The following is a 21,214-nucleotide window of genomic DNA, read 5'->3' as shown; positions in this document are numbered from 1 at the left end:
AAAAAAAATCATATTCTGGAGTTCGTAGAAAATACATGCTTAGCCATTAGCCATTCATACTTCCTTGACCTTTGGACAAACCGAAACACAAGGAAGACCACTGTGTGTTCAACAGCATGATAATCTATATCTGGACTGTCCTTAATCCAGCAATAAAATGGGAACAGAATTGGTGCCTTTTCTACATCTCTTGGGTGCTGAGAGTAAAAAGCATTAGCCACGGAAGAATTTTCTGAAGGCTGAGAAAGAGGCCCTGGGACCAGGTAAGCACATCACAGGCACTGCTTTCCAAGCCACCATTTTACCTGATTGTTGGGGCTCAGGTTCAGTAGCCTCCAGGATGAGTACATGAGGTCGGAGAAGTGGTAAAGCAGCCGGAGCCTGGCCCTCGCGGTGTGAATGCTCACCTCCCTCAGCGCCCCGTACTGGGGGGGCACTGCATCGGGCAGGCCCAGCTGCAGAGGCACTGACACACCTGCCCAGAACACAAATGCACACTTGTAAAGGAAAATGCGTTGTTTTCATCATGTTTAGTGTTTTGAAAAATTTCAAACACACACAGAAGTGGCAAGTATATAATGAACACCCATTCCCACCACTTAAATCCTACAATTAATATTTTGCTATATGCTTTATCACTTATTTATCAATTCCTCTATTCACCATCCATTCATCTTAATTTTTTGATGCACTTGTGTTGGTTTGTAAAACATCTTTTTAATTTATCATTATGGAAACTTGTTTTTTTTCTCCTTTAATTTAGTTACCCATTTAACTATGGGACTTAAACAGTTCCTTCACAAAAAAACTCCAAAAACAAAGAAACCCAAATTCATTCTTTCATATTCAACAATTGTCATCTTCATAATAACACAAGGTGTGGGCCAGGACCAGGTAGGCAGTTCTGGAAAATGGAAATGGGCAACTCAGCAGAGTCACCTCCCACACTTACTAGGGATCTGACAGAAAGTGACCATGACAGAATGAAAGGTATGAGTAGATGATTCAGGAAGGCTTTATACTGCAAGAATAAGAGCTCCGCAGAAGCAAAAACTACAAGGACTGTATCCATGGTTATCATCTTATAGAAACACACAAAAGACTAAGAACAAGACACTCAACTTACTTGAGTTTCCTGCAAATAAAGATTTGTACAGCTCAATTCTCAGAGGTATTTTCCTACTATTAGTTAAAGCTAACATTTATTGAGTACTTTTATGTGCCTGGCACTGTTCTAAGAGTTTCACATGAATTGATTCATTTACTCCTACGGTTCTTTACAATAGGTGCTATTATTACCCTCGCTTTGCAGACAAGGAAACTGAGCCTCAGGATCACTCAGCTCCTAAGTGGAGGAGCCAGGACTGAACCCGGGAAATGTGGTTCCTGAGTCTGAACCTTCATCCACCATGCTGTATGGTCTCTGTCCTGAAGTGGAAGGGAAATCCCACTGGAAGCTAAAGAGGCCCCTGAGTACCTGAAATTGTCAGTGGGCCGGCAGCACTGCTCATTCTGGGCTCTGTTAACCAGAAACCATCTCCTGCTTGTTTGGAATCTACTTGGCAGTCCTACCTTGCTCTCTCAGGGTATGTAAGAGAAAACAATCTCTATGGGGAGTCTTTCCCAAGGACCTGTGGCTAAAAGTAGAGGGCTTCACAAAAAGGGATGAGAATACGGAGCTCTCAGGCACAAAGTCACTTCAGGGAAGTTCTACTGCCTCAGATACCAGAGGATGGTTTTAGAAAGGACTAGAGGGCCTGGGAAAGAAACAGACCAAATATGAAGGAATGCATAAGGATAAGCATCATACTTAAGGCAATGGTTACATTTGTGGGGAACAGAAGATGGATCCAATCAGGGAGAGTACACAGTAGGGTGTTAGGTACACAAATATGCATTTTATTATCTTTTTATCTTTTTGTAGACCTATGAGGATTTCATAATAAATTAAAAGCAAAACATACAAAAGGTAGAAACAGCCCATCAGTCCTGATATATACACTGGAGTAAAATGGCAACAATTTTTTTTGTTTGTTTTTCTGCTGTGCCAATGTATAGACAACATCATGTTTCAAATGGCTGACTAGGGTGAAGAATTTGACAAGTGGTCTCCGGGCTTTTCATCTTTATTCCTTAACAGCATGGCTTAGAAAGCTACAGTTCATTACTCCTATATATAAAAAATACTTTATTGCTATTCCAAAATTATAAATTTTGCTTGCCTAAGTGATACGTTTTCTTCTTTTGGGGAGCACAGAAGGGCTGCTATGTGATGAAGTCTGCAGGAGAATCACCTGCTCTGAAAGTATTTGCAGTACTGTAGTACAGAGAGTGCTTTGGTTGTGTGGGGGAAGGTTTGATGGTTTCAGAATGGTGCCTGGGTGCAGTGTGAAGCTGGCAGGCAAACAGTGCAGCTGGCGGCGGCTGAAAGAGAGGCTGCAGGAGCATGGGTATTTCCTCCCTCACCTGGTGCTCTTGGTGGGACAGGTGGCGCTGTCCACGCAGCACTGTGGCAGCGACCGGCCGAGATCTGCCGAACGTTTTTGCCTTGCAGAACTGTTACCAGGGTTGGTTCTCGAACGTGGTTGGTGTGGCCTAAGCCAAGCTGGAAATAAATTACAAATACACAGAGATTCAATTAGAAAGAGGAAGAGAGGAAGTCAAGATGATAAAATTTGTCTTGGATGGTAGCAGATATAAATAAGTTACTATCTGTACCAAGCAACGGCATCAAAATAATGAAATTAATTCTGATTTTCTCTATCAGAATGATCCTCATAGCTTATACTGTCTCCTAAAAACTAAGCTGTAACAAGGCCATTCCAAATCTAGCAGATGAGTCTTAATGACTGAAAACATCTTTGAACTCCACTTCTAGAGAGGAAATAAATTCTTGGCAAGTTAAAAAAAAAAACAACAGAATGATCTATAGAGCTTTTACTTAGAACACACTGATTTCTTGACTTTTAACATGGACTGCCTGTGTAACAGTAAATAAACAATTATAAAAACATACATAGAAGCAGATTCTCAACTCTGGATCTCTGTTCTTAGGGTCCGACTAGGACACCCAGTGTTTCAGTGGCTGAGCACCTCAACATCATCAGGGAGGATCATGTCAAGGCCCTGCCAGGGACCCTCCAAAGGTGTCTCAACATCAACTCTCTTCTCATTGAGACAATGTGCAACCACAGTGTTGAGCAGCTTCCCCATCTGTTAATATAGTGATGAGGACACCACAGAGCTACTGTGAATAATACTGGGCCTTGAACTTGAGGGTCGTTGGCTCTAGGGGCAGCTAGATGTAGAGAGGATTTAGAGAGGAAGGAGATGTCGTTCACATGTGGAGCTGAAAGCTACTGTAGTAGCAGGCATCTCAGACCTGCCCCACCAAAGTGTGTCCCTTCTCCACATACAGGATAGGCTGAACACATCAACCTCTTGAGTCTTTTCTCAACCTCTTAGAGGCTCAGTTTACTACTCTACATAATGGGAGTGACAAGACTTCCTGAACAAACACAAACATGCTTTGTACCCTGTCATATTATAAAATATAAAAGTATTGTTGTTTCATCCTTTCCATTTTCCAGATCAACTGATGCTCCTAGTACCTAACCTCTTTTATTACTGTAGTGAAAATGATGATGATTAATCGTGATAGTAGCAAATACTGAATACTTATAAAGTGCTGTTTACTATGTGCCAGGCACTTCTCAGTGTGTGCAGACACACATATATATTCAGCTAATCCCCTTAACCACTTTACTGTACTGCCAGATTTTTTTTAAACCATGATATAACACTTACTAGACCATAATCAAGAGACAGAGATGCACAACTGGACTCCAGATAATCAGCCCCATAGCAAAGTGATGTGCTTGAGGTCTTGCGTAGATATTCCGAGTTTCTAGCTTATCCCTTTGCCAAATGAAGAATGTTGTCAGATTTCTAGAACATGACAGAGCAGCAAGCGAGATAAATATTTACCTGCCCCTCTGAATTGCTCCCCCAGGCATACACATCTCCAGTTGATGCCAAAGCAAGTGTGTGTTCAGCTCCAACTGCCACATCTTCAATGACCACTCCAGCCAGGACAGGGATTTGCTGTGGTCGATTGTGATTGCGAGCACGCCCTTCTGGCAAGCCTATCAAGCGATCTGAAAAAATAGAAGAGGACATTTATGGATAGCACACCACAGTCCTTTTATATTTCCTGATGAGTCATTTAATGTCTATGGTGGTATGGCAATGACATACATAACTCATTGGGGCAAAAGCTGCTTTGCCAGTAAGGTATACCGGATTCTGAGTGAATAAAGTTTAAAACTGTTTCTTTGCAAAATGTCACAATCTCCTTATTCATAAAAATAAATAAAATTTAATTTAAAATTAGTAGCTTATTTCAAACCAAGAGGCACCTCTAGCATCCTCATACTTGAGAGGACTGGCACGTAATTCACAGAGGCCCTAAAGTTCTTGCATTCTAAGAAAAGACATCATGCAACCTGTCCTGTCCTCAAATTTCCAGCCAACTTCTCCCCTTATCTTTGCTGCCAAACTTCTACAAACTGCAGGCCAGTTCCTGTTGATCCACACGCTGTAGGCCTGTTTGGCTTGGCCACCTTCTGCAGCCTAACTTGCACTCTCACCACTGCACTGAAACTGTACTCTCAAAAGCCATGAATAGCTCCTAACTGCCTATACTGCAGCAGCCTCTTCTCCAGCTCTAGCCCATGGAGCTCCACTTTACCTTCTGATAATGTGGCCTCAGCTCCTTCTGCCCCTCGCAGACTCTGCACTATCCTGGCTCCCCAACTACCTCTCTCTCCACTCCTTTCAAAGCCAGCTCTCCCGTGTTCACCTGCCCTTTACTCACATTCCCTAGAGTTTTACCCTCTACTTTTTTCATGCCATATTCTCTCCCTGGGTTTATTAGAGCCTATTAATATGGCTTTAACTACACCATTAGGAATTATGCAAACCTACATGTCCATAAGCAATCTCTCTCTGGAGTTCCAGATCCAAATTCCCAGTAACTTGCTAGACTTCTCTATACATGTAGTCTAGAGTATACGGCCCCAATTCAGTACGACTAAAACTAAGCTCCTTATCTCCTTCACCAGAACCAACTCCCTGTCCTTAGCAGTGTCAGTGTTCTTCCAAGACTAGAAACTTCAATCACAGCTCACTTCTTCCTCCCTCTTCCTCACACACTCTTCAGTCACTACAACTTGCAAAGAATTTCCATTTACAAAGCTGAATATGTTGCCAGGGAATCCCACTGTGGATGCTTAGATTTTGAACTTACTCAAGATTTGAATCCCGAATGCCTGTGAATTCCTAAGACCTGGACCCCCAGTCCCTGCAAGGGCTGGGAAGTGAGGCAGGATCCAGAGGAGCTCTGGTGGTCAAGGCAGTGTTTGTGGTAGCATGGCAGAGGTAGCAGAGAGGAGGAAGGGAAGGGCTTTGGCAGGAATTCTTCTGGCAAGAATGAAGGCTCTGGCATGAGGGGCCATCAATGGGGAGGAGAGTTTGTCCTTACAACAAATATCATGAAAGTGGAGCAGAAAAGTAGCTAGTGAATGAAGGTTGTGTGGCCAATCATCACCCAGAATGAAAAATGACTCAGTTTAAGCACTTTCTATACAGCTGGAAGGCAAATGTTTCTGTAATACATGTGTGCACAAAATAAGCAATGTAATTAATGCCTGGAAAATGCCCTACCTTGACCAAAGGTATACACGTGACCATCTTTGGTCAATGCAACAGAAAACTGAGTTCCACACGCAACCTTTTTTATTCCAATTCCACAAAGGACATCAACTTTCTGCAAAATAAAAGCGTAAGGCACATACTTTAAAAAGGAAAATAAAAACACTCGAATTTGCCTACTGGCATGTATAAACTCAAGGATTATCTTCCAATAAAAATACTAATAGTCACTTACTTGTTTTCAGCCATATCCACACTCCTAAATGTTATTTTCTCATACTGCTCTGCAAACTACCTGAATTTGGGGGAGTATTGGAGGGGGTAGGGGATGTTTAACTAAAATCCCCAGGACCCCATGTGAAGTGGAAACATTCCTCTGGGCAACAGAAACCAAAGAGAATCCTATGGCTGTTTAAAGAACACTGTAAGACCATGTAAAGCCATGGGCTGCTCCCAGTTAGATTTTTTCTGCTTTCAGAGGTGACAATAACTGCTTTATATGTTCTCCAGAGAGGATTTCTTTCCTTTTTGTATCCCTAGCTGAATATTCACCAGTCTAGCTATCAAGATGTCACAGACTATATACGATAGTGAATCTGGAGTTGAATATAAATTGAATACTTGTAAATCATGCTGCTTGTTAAACGTGTTAGAAAAATCCACATAAAAAGGATTTCACAGGAGGTCTTCTGAAGAGCCAAGAAACCTTCTATAATGTGAATAAAGCCTCTTAATCATTTGTTTATGGACTTGGATTTCCTATTACTTTTTAAACGCACATACCTGTATAATTCAGTGGTAATAATAAGCTGAAATGGCAGTTACAAGCAGAGAGTTACAAAAGATTGTTCATGGTTCTCTCCATAAGACACCCTGGAGATATGTTTATACTTATTTCTTCTCTACATGGGAGGTAGTCCTACATTACTCAGCCCATGACAAAGACAGATGCTTGTCCTTGCAGAATTTTTATATCCAGTTTAGTAATTAATGCTTATTAACTACTTATTTTAATTAATTTATTTTAAATTACTTATTTAAGATAAGATCTGGAATGCTGGAAATTTAAGAATAAGCAAAACAAGCTTCTAAATTTCATTATGAATTACCAAAAATGTTAAAGGTAAATTACTTCCAGCTAAAAAGAGGTACTGACAGAGAAGAAAACCATGTTGTCTGAATCCCTAGATTAAAGCCAATACTGACCTGAGGTGAAGATTTTGCAGTGGAATTTCCTAAGCCTAGTTTTCCATAGTCCCCATCTCCAAAAGCCCACACCATGGATCCATCTGCTGACACTGCCAAAGTATGGTTTAAGCCACAAGCCACCTGGAGAAATAACAGGGTGGTCAGTAAGGCAAATCACAATACCTAAAACACCCATTTCTGGGACCCTCTGTCTCGACTTCAGTGAAAAACTTGGCTGTGTTTCCAAAAATTTTTATTGGTTTCAGGGCCTTACATATGTTAACCAAAATGTGTCATGAAGAAAAAAATTCCTAACGTCCACAAACAAAAAACCACCTTTTTCAAAGTAAAATCCTTCAAATATCTGTGGCTAACTCTGAATCAGAGAGCACAAAAGATAGGAAAAAGTACATATGATTGAAAAATACTCATTCACACCGGAAACAGTCTAAGGAATGATAAAAGATAAAAATAGTAAAAGATTAAAATATTTCATCTCATCTTCTTGTTAACAGAGAGTCTCAAAATGTACAGGTCAGGAACAATTATTACTTAAGAGCAGCAGCTACCAATGATGTTGCAGTTCAGCCATCTACTTCCAAGATACTGAAGAGGAGTTACTATACTGCTTAAAGCTTTCACATCAAGTGGTATTATGAAGAGGATTTTAAAATATTCACATCCTGAATTAAGACTTCCATTTGTTTATCAATTAGGCCAAACAAAATGTACATCAGGTTAAGTACAACTGGTGATTCTAGTTTTCCTGAAAGGACAATGTCTAAGTGCACATAGGGGAAACAAGAAACTATGATCATATAGAACGTATTATTGATTTATTCCATGCCTGTCCAATCTGATACCCCTCCAGTACAGTCACTCTCTCTGGAAGTTTTTTGTTAGAAGTGTTTCCAAGACCCAGACGACCGTAGTCACCATTCCCAAAGGTAAACAGTTTGCCATCTGATGTTACCACTGCTGAATGTTTGAAGCCACAAGACATCTACGAACAGAACAAACAAGAACAAAAATTTTAACAAGAGGGCATACTAAGAAAGAAATCAGTCCTTTTTGGTTATTAATACAGTAATAATCTTTAAGTAAACTTCACTGAAAACTCAGGATCTTAAAGACCAGTATGTCCTATCCACCCAAGTGGCCCTCCTGCTCCCCCAAGTCTGATCTACCTCAAAATTCTCAGGAAGACCAAGCTAAACAGCATACCTTGGAAGTGTTGCTACTCTTCAGCTATGCAGAGATGACCTAGACTATATGAGTTAATGAATAGGGAAATTCTTTGTAAACTCTAAGGTGCTACGTAACTTTACAATATTATTTTAGATCACAAATTGATTTTCCAGAAAATGTATATGAATTCAACCTTTGTAACGATAATGATAGGTTGAAAGCAAAGCTTTCCATTTATCACTATATCAAGAACTGTGGGGCAGGAGTTAAACCCCACTTCTTCCAAGGACCTGAAGCACCCTGCCCTGGGTCAACCAGCTGGCTCAAGAAAAAGGAGTCCATTCTAACACCAAAGCCCATTCAAACTCCTGAGACGCTCAAGAATGACTCCGAACCACCAAAAACACTGGATCTTTTATGATGGGATAATATATTTTTACTACTGTTTTTCATTACATAAACTTGAGAACTCAACACCTAGTATGTTTACATTCAAAGATAAACTTATCCAGGCGCAACTACGTCCCGCGTGCCACAACTAAAACCTGGCGCAGCCAAATAAATAAATAAATAAATAAATAAATATTAAAAAAAAAAAAAAGATAAACTTATCCACATTCTGCCTGACCTGCACCACTTCCTCTCCCTGTAAGGCCTCGATCTGCCTGGGCCGCCGCTGCCTGTCGCTGTTCCCATGGCCGAGTTTGCCATAATCACCATCTCCCCAGCTAAAGACCTCACCACTTTCAGTCAGGGCCATTGAGTGTCCATCAGAACCACAGGAAGTCACCAGCTGGGTCACCACAAAGCCTGGAACAGAGCAGAAACCCAACACGAGTCACTGAATGTTAAAAGTCCCCTCTTTACCTGAAGCTGCTACAGAGTAGTCTCACAGAATCAAAAAATACCACAACAGTACTTCAGAAATATAAACAATGTCTTTAATTTTAAATCAGATTTGCAGCCATAACCTAGAAAACTGGGAGCAGTCACATAAAATGATGATGACAAGGAAGAGGAGAAGGGTGATAAGAGCAGTTATAGTCACTAAAGATTATGTTCTAGCCACCCCTATAAATGCTTTACATGGATCGCTCATTTTCTATTTTCACACAGATCCTATGAGGCAGATATTATCATCACCACTTTTACAATTGGGGAAACTGAGTCACAAAGAGGTTTAGTAGCTTGTGCAAAGTCCCAGAGGCAGGATGTAACAGAACTGAACAGGAACCAAGCCCTCCCATCCCCAGTGTTGTGGTCTTCACACACAGATCTGAAGGAAGAGAACTTAGAGCTACTCAAGAATTTGTTCTGAACTCATGTTACTTGTATGCTTTTACTTAAAAAACTCAATTTGCTCTCTTTGTAGGCTTCAGAGTCAGTAAAAGTTAACCTTAGGAACAAGTCAGGGGTCCCTGCAGTGGTTTTTCCAGAGGTTTTCTTTCTCCAAGTCACAGAGAACTCTGATGGGGATGCCCTTTAAAGTCTTTAGTACATACGCACATTTCCGTATAAATTGATTTTTAATGTTAATGAAGCACATGCATGATTACTACTGCCCAGATCCTAGAGAAATAGAAATAAAAACAAAAATAAACAAATGGGACATAATGAAACTTAAAAGCTTTTGCACAGCAAAGGAAACCATAAACAAGACCAAAAGACAACCCTCAGAATGGGAGAAAATATTTGCAAATGAAGCAACTGACAAAGGATTAATCTCCAAAATTTACAAGCAGCGCATGCAGCTCAATAACAAAAAAACAAACAATGCAATCCAAAAATGGGCAGAAGACCTAAATAGACATTTTTCCAAAGAAGATATACAGATTGCCAACAAACACATGAAAGAATGCTCAACATCATTAATCATTAGGGAAATGCAAATCAAAACTACAATGAGGTATCACCTCATATCGGTCAGAATGGCCATCATCAGAAAATCTGCAAACAATAAATGCTGCAGAGGGTGTGGAGAAAAGGGAACACTCTTGCACTGTTGGTGGGAATGTAAACTGATACAGCCACTCTGGAGAACAGTATGGAGGTTCCGTAAAAAACTAAAAATAGAACTACCATACGACCCAGCAATCCCACTACTGGGCATATACCCTGAGAAAAACATAATTCAAAAAGAGTCATGTACGAAAATGTTCATTGCAGCTCTATTTACAACAGCCAGGACATGGAAGCAACCTAAGTGTCCATCATCGGATGAATGGATAAAGAAGATGTGGCACATGTATACAATGGAATATTACTCAGCCATAAAAAGAAACGAAATGGAGTTATTTGTAGTGAGGTGGATGGAGTTAGAGTCTGTCATACAGAGTGAAGTAAGTCAGAAAGAGAAAAACAAATACAGTATGCTAACACATATATATGGAATCTAAGGAAAAAAAAAAAAAAAGGTCATGAAGAACCTAGTGGTTAAGACGGGAATAAAGACACAGACCTACTAGAGAATGGACTTGAGGATATGGGGAGGGGGAAGGGTAAGCTGGGACAAAGTGAGAGAGTGGCGTGGACATATATACACTACAAAACGTAAAATAGATAGCTAGTGGGAAGCAACCGCATAGCACAGGGAGATCAGCTCGGTGCTGTGTGACCACCTAGAGGGGTGGGACAGGGAGGGTGGGAGGGAGGGAGACGCAAGAGGGAAGAGATATGGGAACATATGTATATGTATAACTGATTCACTTTGTTATAAAGCAGAAACTAACACACCATTGTAAAGCAATTATACTCCAATAAAGATGTTAAAAAAAAAAATCTCTCCAAAAGAGAAACTTCTATATATTAAAAAAAAAAGTTGCCTAATTACAGTTTTGCAATTTTAAATAATTTGTTTACAATCTTCAGTGTGTATTAACACAGCAATTCTAGCATGGCTATGATAAGTAACTTGCAAAATAATACAGCTCAAAATATGGAAAATTAAGGTTGTACATGCCTAAACGAGAATCTAAATATAAGTGAAAACCCTACATGACTTTATCTAGCAAAGGTTTGAGATGAGTTCTAACATAATAAGCAAACATTCCTACAGATAGGCCATAGTTTCCGATCAGCTTTTAACTGAGGATAATTTTACCTTGTAAGGCTGAAATAACTGTCAGCACATGAAGGTCATCTGAATTTCCTTGTCCTAATCTGCCATAACTTCCTTCCCCACAAGCCAACACTGTGCCATTGGCCTGTATGACAAAGGTACAATTCTGACCACATATAACCTAGTATAAAAACACATAATTAAATATATTATCTTCTATTATATAGCTTTAACATGCAAACATTTAAAATGATTCCATGTATACCTAGGATACCTTTATCAGTTCTTTTATCCTTTCATTAAAGGGAAAGGGTGGACATAACAATGGGGTTCCTATAAGCCCTTGATTATTATAAAACCTCTTACTTAACCAAGAGATGTATGAGGCTCATCTGATTATTTAAGATACTTTAGAAACATGTTATCTACAGGGCTTTCAGCCAATTGTGCAGAGTTTAAATAATAACATTAACAACAAAACAGATAAAAGAAGAAAAAGGAGAGGCTGATAGGAAAATAGTAAAGACTGGCTGGAGGCCAGCAAGAAACAGAAATTACAGGGGATATACACATGAAAGAATAGTGTATCCTGGGGCTTACTGAGGTAGAGAAGAATGGAAGAGAAAGCAGTGGCCTCAAGAAGGGTTTAGAAATATAGTACCATGATTATTAGAAGAGGGGAGGAGTGTCAATGAAATCTGGTTAAAGATCCCAGTAAGTTTATGGCCCCCAAAGAGAGAATCATTACCAATATCTTAACTTCTATTAAGTATGTACTGGGCAGGCATAATGCATCATGATGTTAATTCATGATACGTGAAAACAAGAAAAATTTAGAAACTTATTAACAAAACCTAAGTCTGATAAAAACTCTAAAAATCTTTTATTTAGAAGCTATATAGAAGCTATATATCATGACTTTCTTTGGTGATTCCTCACAATAGACTATGCAATGGACAAACTTCATCCCACAGTAAGTTACTGACAGCAAGGGAATCAGAATTGTCAGTTCCCAAGTTTCTTCTCCATTTCTTTACCCTGCTAGTTACCTGTTGGGCCTGTGAGAATGAGGGAGCTGCTGCAGGTACCATTACATTTCTTCCAGCTTCTGCCAGCTGTCCATGCCTGCCAGCACCCCACAGGTAGACATCACATTTACCTCCCAGGTGCCAGTCCTAGAAAACCACAATCAAGTCAAAATTTGATTCATTAATTCATTCAAACAGGCATGTACTGGGTACTAAGTGTGTACCAGCCTCTATGGGGGACACCAGGGCACGAACACACAAGCATTTAGAACCAGAAGATTTACTAAGAACCACCATATAGTTATCTTTATCTTTACTGACCTCAGGTCTGGAAGTTGCCCAAGACATAATTTGTTCATCCATGCCATTAATCCATTTACTGTTATCCTGAAAGACAGGGCAAACATCAGGATCAATTTTGCTTAATCAAAATTTATTTATTTTTTTTTTAGGAGGCCTTAAAAATGATCAATTTTTTTTTATTAATTAATTAATTTATTTATTTATGGCTGTGTTGGGTCTTTGTTTCTGTGCGAGGGCTTTCTCTAGTTGCGGCAAGTGGGGGCCACTCTTCATCGCGGTGCGCGGCCTCTCTTGTTGCGGAGCACAGGCTCCAGACGCGCAGGCTCAGTAATTGTGGCTCACGGGCCTAGTTGCTCCGTGGCATGTGGGATCTTCCCAGACCAGGGCTCAAACCCGTGTCCCCTGCATTGGCAGGCAGATTCTCAACCACTGCGCCACCAGGGAAGCCCTGATCAATTATTTTTAAATAGGAAAGGAGAAGCCCAAGATCACATGGTCAGTTACAAGCAGCGCAAAGACGAATGCAGCCCTCCCTTCTCCCAGGCCATTTTTTGAGAAAATCTTTTTGCAAATGATTTATCTGTTCTTAACTAACAACTGAGTCTTAAAGAATTTGGTAATATTATGAGAATTTAAGAAAAGTTAAACAATCATGCCAAACTTGATTTTTAATATTTCCCTTTACTATAAACACTTGCACTATCAACTATCACTAACATATTGGAGATTCAAAGCTAACCACTTCTGAGCACCCATAGGTACAAGGTCATCTGCAGGAGCCACCACCCCCGTGAACTCGTTGTATAGCTGTGGGCAGGTCATCTTTCTAGGCTTCAGCTTCCTCACCTACAAATGACATATTTGAGGCAAATGGGCCCAGAAGGATACTTCCTAATTAAAATATTCTATATTTAGATAATTTCCTTCAATTCATATGTCTGTTTTATACTGTATCTATATTTATATATTCAAATGTTTGTTTATATAAATCTTAACTAGGTAAAGGGGTTGTCAGATCAAGTGCTGGCCTGCACTATCTACCCCGGCATTTTATCTCCATTACAGTTTCTGTATCTAGACACTCTCAAATACAATCAGAAAGAAATGACAACTAAAATGTTCTCTTAAACATGACTGAAGTGCCAAATAGTTTAGAATCTATAACTGGAATAAATCTAAAAAGATGACCAGGAAAAAGATGCTAAAATATATTTATAAATATATATATATACTGGGGGACCTTCAAGGTGGCAGAGGAGTAAGACGTGGAGATCACCTTCCTCCCCGCAAATACATCAAAAATACATCTATATGTGGAACAACTCCTACAGAACACCTACTGAATGCTGGCAGAAGACCTCAGACTTCCCAAAAGGCAAGAAACTCCCCACGTACCTGGGTACGGCAAAAGAAAAAAGAAAAAAGAGACAAAAGAATAGGGATGGGACCTGCAGCTCGGGGAGGGAGCTGTGAAGGAGGAAAAGTTTCCACACACTAGGAAGGCCCTTTACTAGCAGAGACGGGGGGGTGGGTGAGGGGGAAGATTCAGAGCCACGGAGGAGAGCGCAGCAACAGGGTGCAGAAAGCAAAGTGGAGAGATTCCCGCACAGACGATCAGTGCCGACCAGCACTCACCAGCCTGAGAGGCTCATCTGCTCACCCACCAGGGCAGGTGGGGGCTGGGAGCTGAGGCTCGGGCTTCGGAGGTCAGACCCCAGGGAGAGGACTGGGGTTGGCTGCGTGAACACAGCCTGAAGGGGGCTAGTGTGCCACAGCTAGCCGGGAGGGAGTCCAGGAAAAAGTCTGGAGCTGCTGAAGAGGCAAGAGACCATTGTTTCAGGGTGCATGAGGAGAGGGGATTCCTTTCCTGTCTGCCCACAGAAGCACCGCCTAAAAGAGCTCCAGAGATGGATGTGAGCCGCGGCTATCAGCTCAGACCCCAGAGACGGGCATGAACCGCTAACGCTGCTGCTGCAGCCACCAAGAAGGCTGTGTGCAAGCACAGGTCACTATCCACACCTCCCATGCCAGGAACCTGGGCAGCCTGCCACTGCCAGGGCCCCGTGATCCAGGGACAACTTCCCTGGGAGAACACACGGCGTACTTCAGGCTGTTGCGATATCACGCTGGCCTCTGCCACGGCAGGCTCGCCCCACATTCCAATTATAACTACTGTACCGCTCCCTCCCCCCAGCCTGCATGAGGAAGAGTGGCCTAATCAGCTGCTGCTTTAACCCCCTCCTGTCTGGCTGGGAACAGATGCCCTCAGGCAACCTACATGCAGAGGCAGGGCCAAAACCAAAACTGAACCCCAGGAGCCGTGGGAACAAAGAGGAGAAAGGGAAATTTCTCCCAGCAGCCTCAGGAGCAGCGGATTAAATCTCCACAGTCAACTTGATGTACCCTGCATCTAGGTAATACCTGAATAGACAACAAATCATCCCAAAATTGAGGCAGTGGACTTTGGGAGCAACTGTAGACTTGGGGTTTGCGGTCTGCGACTGATTGGTTTCTGATTTTTATGTTTATCTCAGTATAGTTTTCAGTGCTTGTTATTATTGGTGGATTTGCTTATTGGTTTGGTTGCTCTCTTCTTTTTTTAATTATTATTATTTTTTTATTTTAATAATTAAAAAAAATATTATTATTATTATTTTTTCTTTTTCTCCCTTTGCTTTTGAGCCGTGTGGCTGACAGGGTCTTGGTGCTCTGGCCTGGTGTCAGGCCTGAGCCTCTGAGGTGGGAGAGCTGAGTTCAGGACACTGGATCACCAGAGATCTCCCGGCCCCACGTAATATCAGTCAGCGAGAGCTCTCCCAGAGATCTCCAGCTCAATGCTAAGACCCAGCTCCACCCAACGGCCAGCAAGTTCCAGTGCTGGACTCCCCATGCCAAACAACTAGCAAGACAGGAACACAACCCTACCCATTAGCAGAGAGGCTGACTAAAATCATACTGAGTTCGCAGACAAACCAAAACATACCACCGGACGTGGCCCTGCCCAACAGAAAGACAAGATCCAGCCCCACCCACCAGAACACAGGCACCAGGTCCCTCCACCAGGAAGCCTGCACAACCCACTGAACCAACCTTAGCCACTGGGGGCAGACACCAAAAACAACGGGAAATACGACCCTGCAGCTGGCAAAAAGGAGACCCCAAACACAGTAAGTTAAACTAAAACAGAAGACAGAGAAATATGCAGCAGATGAAGGAGCAAGGTAAAAACCCACCAGACCAAAGAAATGAAGAGGAAATAGGCAGTCTACCTGAAAAAGAATTCAGAGTAATGATAGTAAAGATGATCCCAAATCTTGGAAATAGAATGGAGAAAATACAAGAAACGTTTAACAAGGAAGCCTAGAAGAACTGAACAGCAAACAAACAATGATGAACAACACAATAAATGAAATTAAAAATTCTCTAGAAGGAATCAATAGCAGAATAACTGAGGCAAAAGAACGTATAAGTGACCTGCAAGATAAAATAGTGGAAATAACTACCACAGAGCAGAATAAAGAAAAAAGAATGAAAAGAATTGAGGACAGCCTCAGAGACCTCTGGGACAACATTAAACACACCAACATTTGAATTATACGGGTCCCAAAAGAAGAAGAGAAAAAGAAAGGTTCTGAGAAAATATCTGAACAGATTATAGATGAAAACTTCCCCAACATGGGAAAGGAAATAGTCAATCAAATCCAGGAAGCGCAGTGAGTCCCATACAGGATAAATCCAAGGAGAAACATGCCAAGACACATATTAATAGAACCAACAAAAATTAAATTCAAAGAAAAAATATTAAAAGCAGCAAGGGAAAAGCAACAAATAACATACAAGGGAATACCCATAAGGTTAACAGCTGATCTTTCAGCAGAAACTCTGCAAGCCAGAAGGGAGTGGCAGGATATATTTAAAGTGAGGAAAGGGAAACACCTACAGCCAAGATTCCTCTACCCAGCAAGGATCTCATTCAGATTTGACAGAGAAATTAAAACCGTTACAGACAAGCAAAGGCTAAGAGAATTCAGCACCACCAAACCAGCTCTACAACAAATGCTAAAGGAACTTCTCTAGGCAGGAAACACAAGAGAAGGAAAAGACTTACAATAACAAACCCAAAACAATTAAGAAAATGGGAATAGGAACATACATATCAATAACTACCTTAAATGTAAATGGATTAAATGCTCCAACCAAAAGACACAGACTGGCTGAATGGATACAAAAACAAGAGCTGTATATATGCTGTCTACAAGAGACCCACTTCAGACCTAGGGACACATACAGACTGAAAGGGAGGGGATGGAAAAAGATATTCCATGCAAATGGAAATCAAATGAAAGCTGGAGTAGCAATTCTCATATCAGACAAAATAGACTTTAAAATAAAGACTATTACAAGAGACAAAGAAGGACACTACATAATGATCAAGGGATCAATCCAAGAAGAAGATATAACAATTGTAAATATTTATGCACCCAACATAGGAGCAGCTCAATACATAAGGCAAATGCTAACAGCCATAAAAGGGGAAATCGAGTGTAACACAATAATAGTAGGGGACATTAACACCCCATTTCACCAATGGACAGATCATCCAAAATGAAAATAAATAAGGAAACACAAGCTTTAAATGACACATTAAACAAGATGGACTTATTTGATATTTATAGGACATTCCATGCAAAAACAACAGAATACTGTTCTTCTAAAGTGCACATGGAACATTCTCCAGGGTAGATCATACCTTGGGTCACAAATCAAGCCTTGGTAAATTGAAGGAAAAATGAAATCGTATCAAGTGTCTTTTCCAACCACAACACTATGAGACTAGGTATCAATTACACGAAAAAAACTGTAAAGAAATACAAGCACATGGAGGATAAACAATATGCTGCTAAATAACCAAGAGATAACTGAAGCAATCAAAGAGGAAATCAAAAAATACCTAGAAACAAATGACAATGAAAACACGACGGCCCAACACCTATGGGATGCAGCAAAAGCAGTTCTAAGAGGGAAGTTTACAGCAATACAATCCTACCTCAAGAAACAAGAAAAATCTCAAACAACCTAACCTATGTACACCTGATTCACTTTGTTATGAAGCAGAAACTAACACACGATTGTAAAGCAATTATACTCCAATAAGATGTTAAAAACAAACAAAAGAACCCAAAAAACCAAAAAAAAACCCTAACCTTACACCTAAAGCAATTAGAGAAAGAAGGACAAAAAACCTGCCAAAGTTAGCAGAAGGAAAGAAATCATAAAGATCAGATCAGAAATAAATGAAAAAGATATGAAGGAAATGATAGCAAAGATCAATAAAACTATAAGCTGGTTCTTTGAGAAGATAAACAAAACTGACAAAACATTAGCCAGACTCATCAAGAAAAAAAGGGAGAAGACTCAAATCAATAGAATTAGAAATGAAAAAGGAGAAGTAACAACTTCTGCAAAAATACAAAGGACCATGAGAGATTACTATGAGCAACTACATGCCAATAAAATGGACAACCTGGAAGAAATGGACAAACTCTTAGAAAAGCACAACCTTCCGAGACTGAACCGGGAAGAAACAGAAAATATAAACAGACCAATCACAAGCGCTGAAATTGAAACTGTGATTAAAACTCTTCCAACAAACAAAAGCCCAGGACCAGATGGCTTCACAGGCGAATTCTATCAAACATTTAGAGAAGAGCTAACACCTATCCTGCTCAAACTCTTCCAAAATACAGCAGAGGGAGGAACACTCCCAAACTCATTCTACAAGGCCACCATCAACCTGATACCAAAAAAAGACAAAGATGATACAAAAAAAGAAAACTATAGGCCAATATCACAGATGAACATAGATGCAAAAATCCTCAACAAACTACTAGCAAACAGAATCCAATAGCACATTAAAAGGATCATACACCATGATCAAGTGGGGTTCATCCCAGGAATGCAAGGATTCTTCAATATACGCAAATCAATGTGATACACCATAGTAACAAACTGAAGGATAAAAACCATATGATAATCTCAACAGATGCAGAAAAAGCTTTTGACAAAACTTAACACCCATTTATGATAAAAACTCTCCAGAAAGCAGGCATAGAGGGAACCTACCTCAACATAATAAAGGCCATATATGACAAACCCAAAGCCAACATCATTCTCAATGGTGAAAAACTGAAACCTTTCCTCTAAGATCAGGAACAAGACAAGGTTGCCCACTCTCACCACTATTATTCAACATAGTTTTGGAAGTTTTAGCCACAGCAATCAGAGAAGAAAAAGAAATAAAAGGAATTCAAATAGGAAGAGAAGAAGTAAAACTGTCACTGTTTGCAGATGACATGATACTATACATAGAGGATCCTACAGATGCGACCAGAAAACCACCAGCGCTAATCAATGAATTTGGTAAAGTAGCAGGATACAAAAGTAATGCACAGAAATCTCTTGCATTCCTATACACTAATGATGAAAAATCTGAAAGAGAAATTAAGGAAACACTCCCATTTACCACTGCAACAAAAAGAATAAAATACCTAGGAATAAACCTACCTAAGGAGAAAAAAGACCTGTATGCAGAAAACTATAAGACACTGATGAAAGAAATTAAAGATGATACAAACTGATGGAGAGATATACCATGTTCTTGGATTGGAAGAATCAACATTGTGAAAATGACTATACTACCCAAAGCAATCTACAGATTCAATGCAATCCCTATCAAACTACCAACGGCATTTTTCACAGAACTAGAACAAAAAATTTCACAATTTGTATGGAAACACGAAAGACCCCAAATAGCCATAGCAATCTTGAGAAAGAAAAACAGAGCTAAAATCAGGCTCCCTGACTTCAGACTATACTACAAAGCTACAGTAATCAAGACAGTATGGTACTGGCACAAAAACAGAAATATAGATCAATGGAACAGGAAAGAAAGCCCAGAGATAAACCCAGGCACATATGGTCACCTTGTCTTTGATAAAGGAGGCAAGAATATACAACAGAGAAAAAACAGCCTCTTCAATAAGTGGTGCTGGGAAAACTGGACAGCTACATGTAAAAGAATGAAATTAGAACACTCCTTAACACCATACACAAAAATAAACTCAAAATGGATTAAAGACCTAAATGTAAGGCCAGACACTATAAAACTCTTAAGAGGAAAACATAGGTAAAACACTGCATGACATAAATCACAGCAAGATCCTTTTTGACCCACCTCCTAGAGAAATGGAAATCAAAACAAAAATAAACAAATGGGACCTAATGGAACTTCAAAGCTTTTGCACAGCAAAGGAAACCATAAACAAGATGAAAAGACAACCCTCAAAATGGGAGACAATATTTTCAAATGAAGCAACTGACAAAGGATTAATCTCCAAAATTTACAAGCAGCTCGTGCAACTCAGTATGAAAAAATCAATCAACCCAATCCAAAAATGGGCAGAAGACCTAAATAGACATTTCTCCAAAGAAGATATACAGATTGCCAACAAACACATGAAAGGATGCTCAACATAACTAATCATCAGAGAAATGCAAATCAAAACTACAATGAGGTACCACCTCACACTGGTCAGAATGGCCATCATCAAAAATCTACAAACAATAAATGCTGGAGAGGGTGTGGAGAAAAGGGAACACTCTTGCACTGTTGGTGGGAATGTAAATTGATACAGCCACTATGGAGAACAGTATGGAGGTTCCTTAAAAAACTAAAAATAGAACTACCATATGACCCAGCAATCCCACTACTGGGCATACACCCTGAAAAAACCATAATTCAAAAGGAGTCATGTACCACAATGTTCACTGCAGCTCTATTTACAATAGCCAGGACATGGAAGCAACCTAAGTGTCCATCGACAGATGAATGGATAAAGAAGATGTGGCACATATATACAATGGAATATTACTCAGCCATAAAAAGAAACAAAATTGAGTTATTTGTAGTGAGGTGGATAGACCTAGAGTCTGTCATACAGAGTGAAATAAGTCAGAAAGAGAAAAACAAATACCATATGCTAACACATATATATGGAATCTAAAAAAAAAAAAAAAAAAGTTCTGACAAACCTAGGGGCAGGATAGGAATAAAGATGCAGACGTAGAGAATGGACTTGAGGACACGGGGAGGGGGAAGGGTAAGCTGGGACGAAGTAAGAGAGTAGCGCTGACATATATACACTACAAAATGTAAAATAGATAGCTAGTGGGAAGCAGCTGCGTTGCACAGGGAGATCAGCTCGGTGCTTTGTGACCACCTAGAGGGGTGGGATAGGGAGGGTGGGAGGGATATGCAAGAGGGAGGTGATATGGGGATATATGTATACATACAGCTGATTTACTTTGTTATACAGCAGAAACTAACACAACATTGTAAAGCAATTATACTCCAATAAAGATGTTAAAAAAATACAATAAAATAAAATGAAGGTACCTTTTACAATGTTATTGTAAAGAGAAGAAATATAGATAAGTTCTAACAGAGGAAAAAAAAAATATATATATGCACACACACTAACAAGGTACCTATAGACAAGAAAATGAGAAAATATGTGACTATGTCATTGAAAACCAGCACGTTTATAAGAGCGCCACAATTCTCATAATCAATCCCTGTCACCAAAGAAGACTTCCATCAGATTTAAAGTGAGTATCTGAAAGCAAAATATTTTAAGTTTATCTAAGGGTGTGCTTCTTGCTCTATTCAAGCTAGCAA

At 40.0% G+C, this 21,214-nt stretch overlaps 1 protein-coding gene across 12 annotated transcripts in view; it reads right to left on the bottom strand.

Annotated features, from left to right (window-relative positions):
• Positions 1-21,214, bottom strand: part of HERC1 (HECT and RLD domain containing E3 ubiquitin protein ligase family member 1) — a 225,201-nt gene that overhangs the window by 11,112 nt on the left and 192,875 nt on the right. For all 12 annotated transcript variants that reach the window (XM_059913065.1, XM_059913067.1, XM_059913069.1 and 9 more), the window contains 10 exons: positions 12,496-12,561; positions 12,196-12,321; positions 11,189-11,327; positions 8,717-8,898; positions 7,748-7,903; positions 6,919-7,041; positions 5,725-5,827; positions 3,988-4,157; positions 2,467-2,605; positions 306-475 (listed from right to left, as the gene is read on the bottom strand). In XM_059913065.1, coding sequence (XP_059769048.1) covers positions 306-475; positions 2,467-2,605; positions 3,988-4,157; positions 5,725-5,827; positions 6,919-7,041; positions 7,748-7,903; positions 8,717-8,898; positions 11,189-11,327; positions 12,196-12,321; positions 12,496-12,561 — 1,374 coding nt within the window. The remainder of the gene's footprint in view (positions 1-305; positions 476-2,466; positions 2,606-3,987; positions 4,158-5,724; positions 5,828-6,918; positions 7,042-7,747; positions 7,904-8,716; positions 8,899-11,188; positions 11,328-12,195; positions 12,322-12,495; positions 12,562-21,214) is intronic.

Source organism: Balaenoptera ricei, chromosome 2, assembly GCF_028023285.1.
Source record: "Balaenoptera ricei isolate mBalRic1 chromosome 2, mBalRic1.hap2, whole genome shotgun sequence".
Taxonomy (NCBI): domain Eukaryota; kingdom Metazoa; phylum Chordata; class Mammalia; order Artiodactyla; family Balaenopteridae; genus Balaenoptera; species Balaenoptera ricei.
This window is presented reverse-complemented; position numbering and strand designations above follow the sequence as displayed.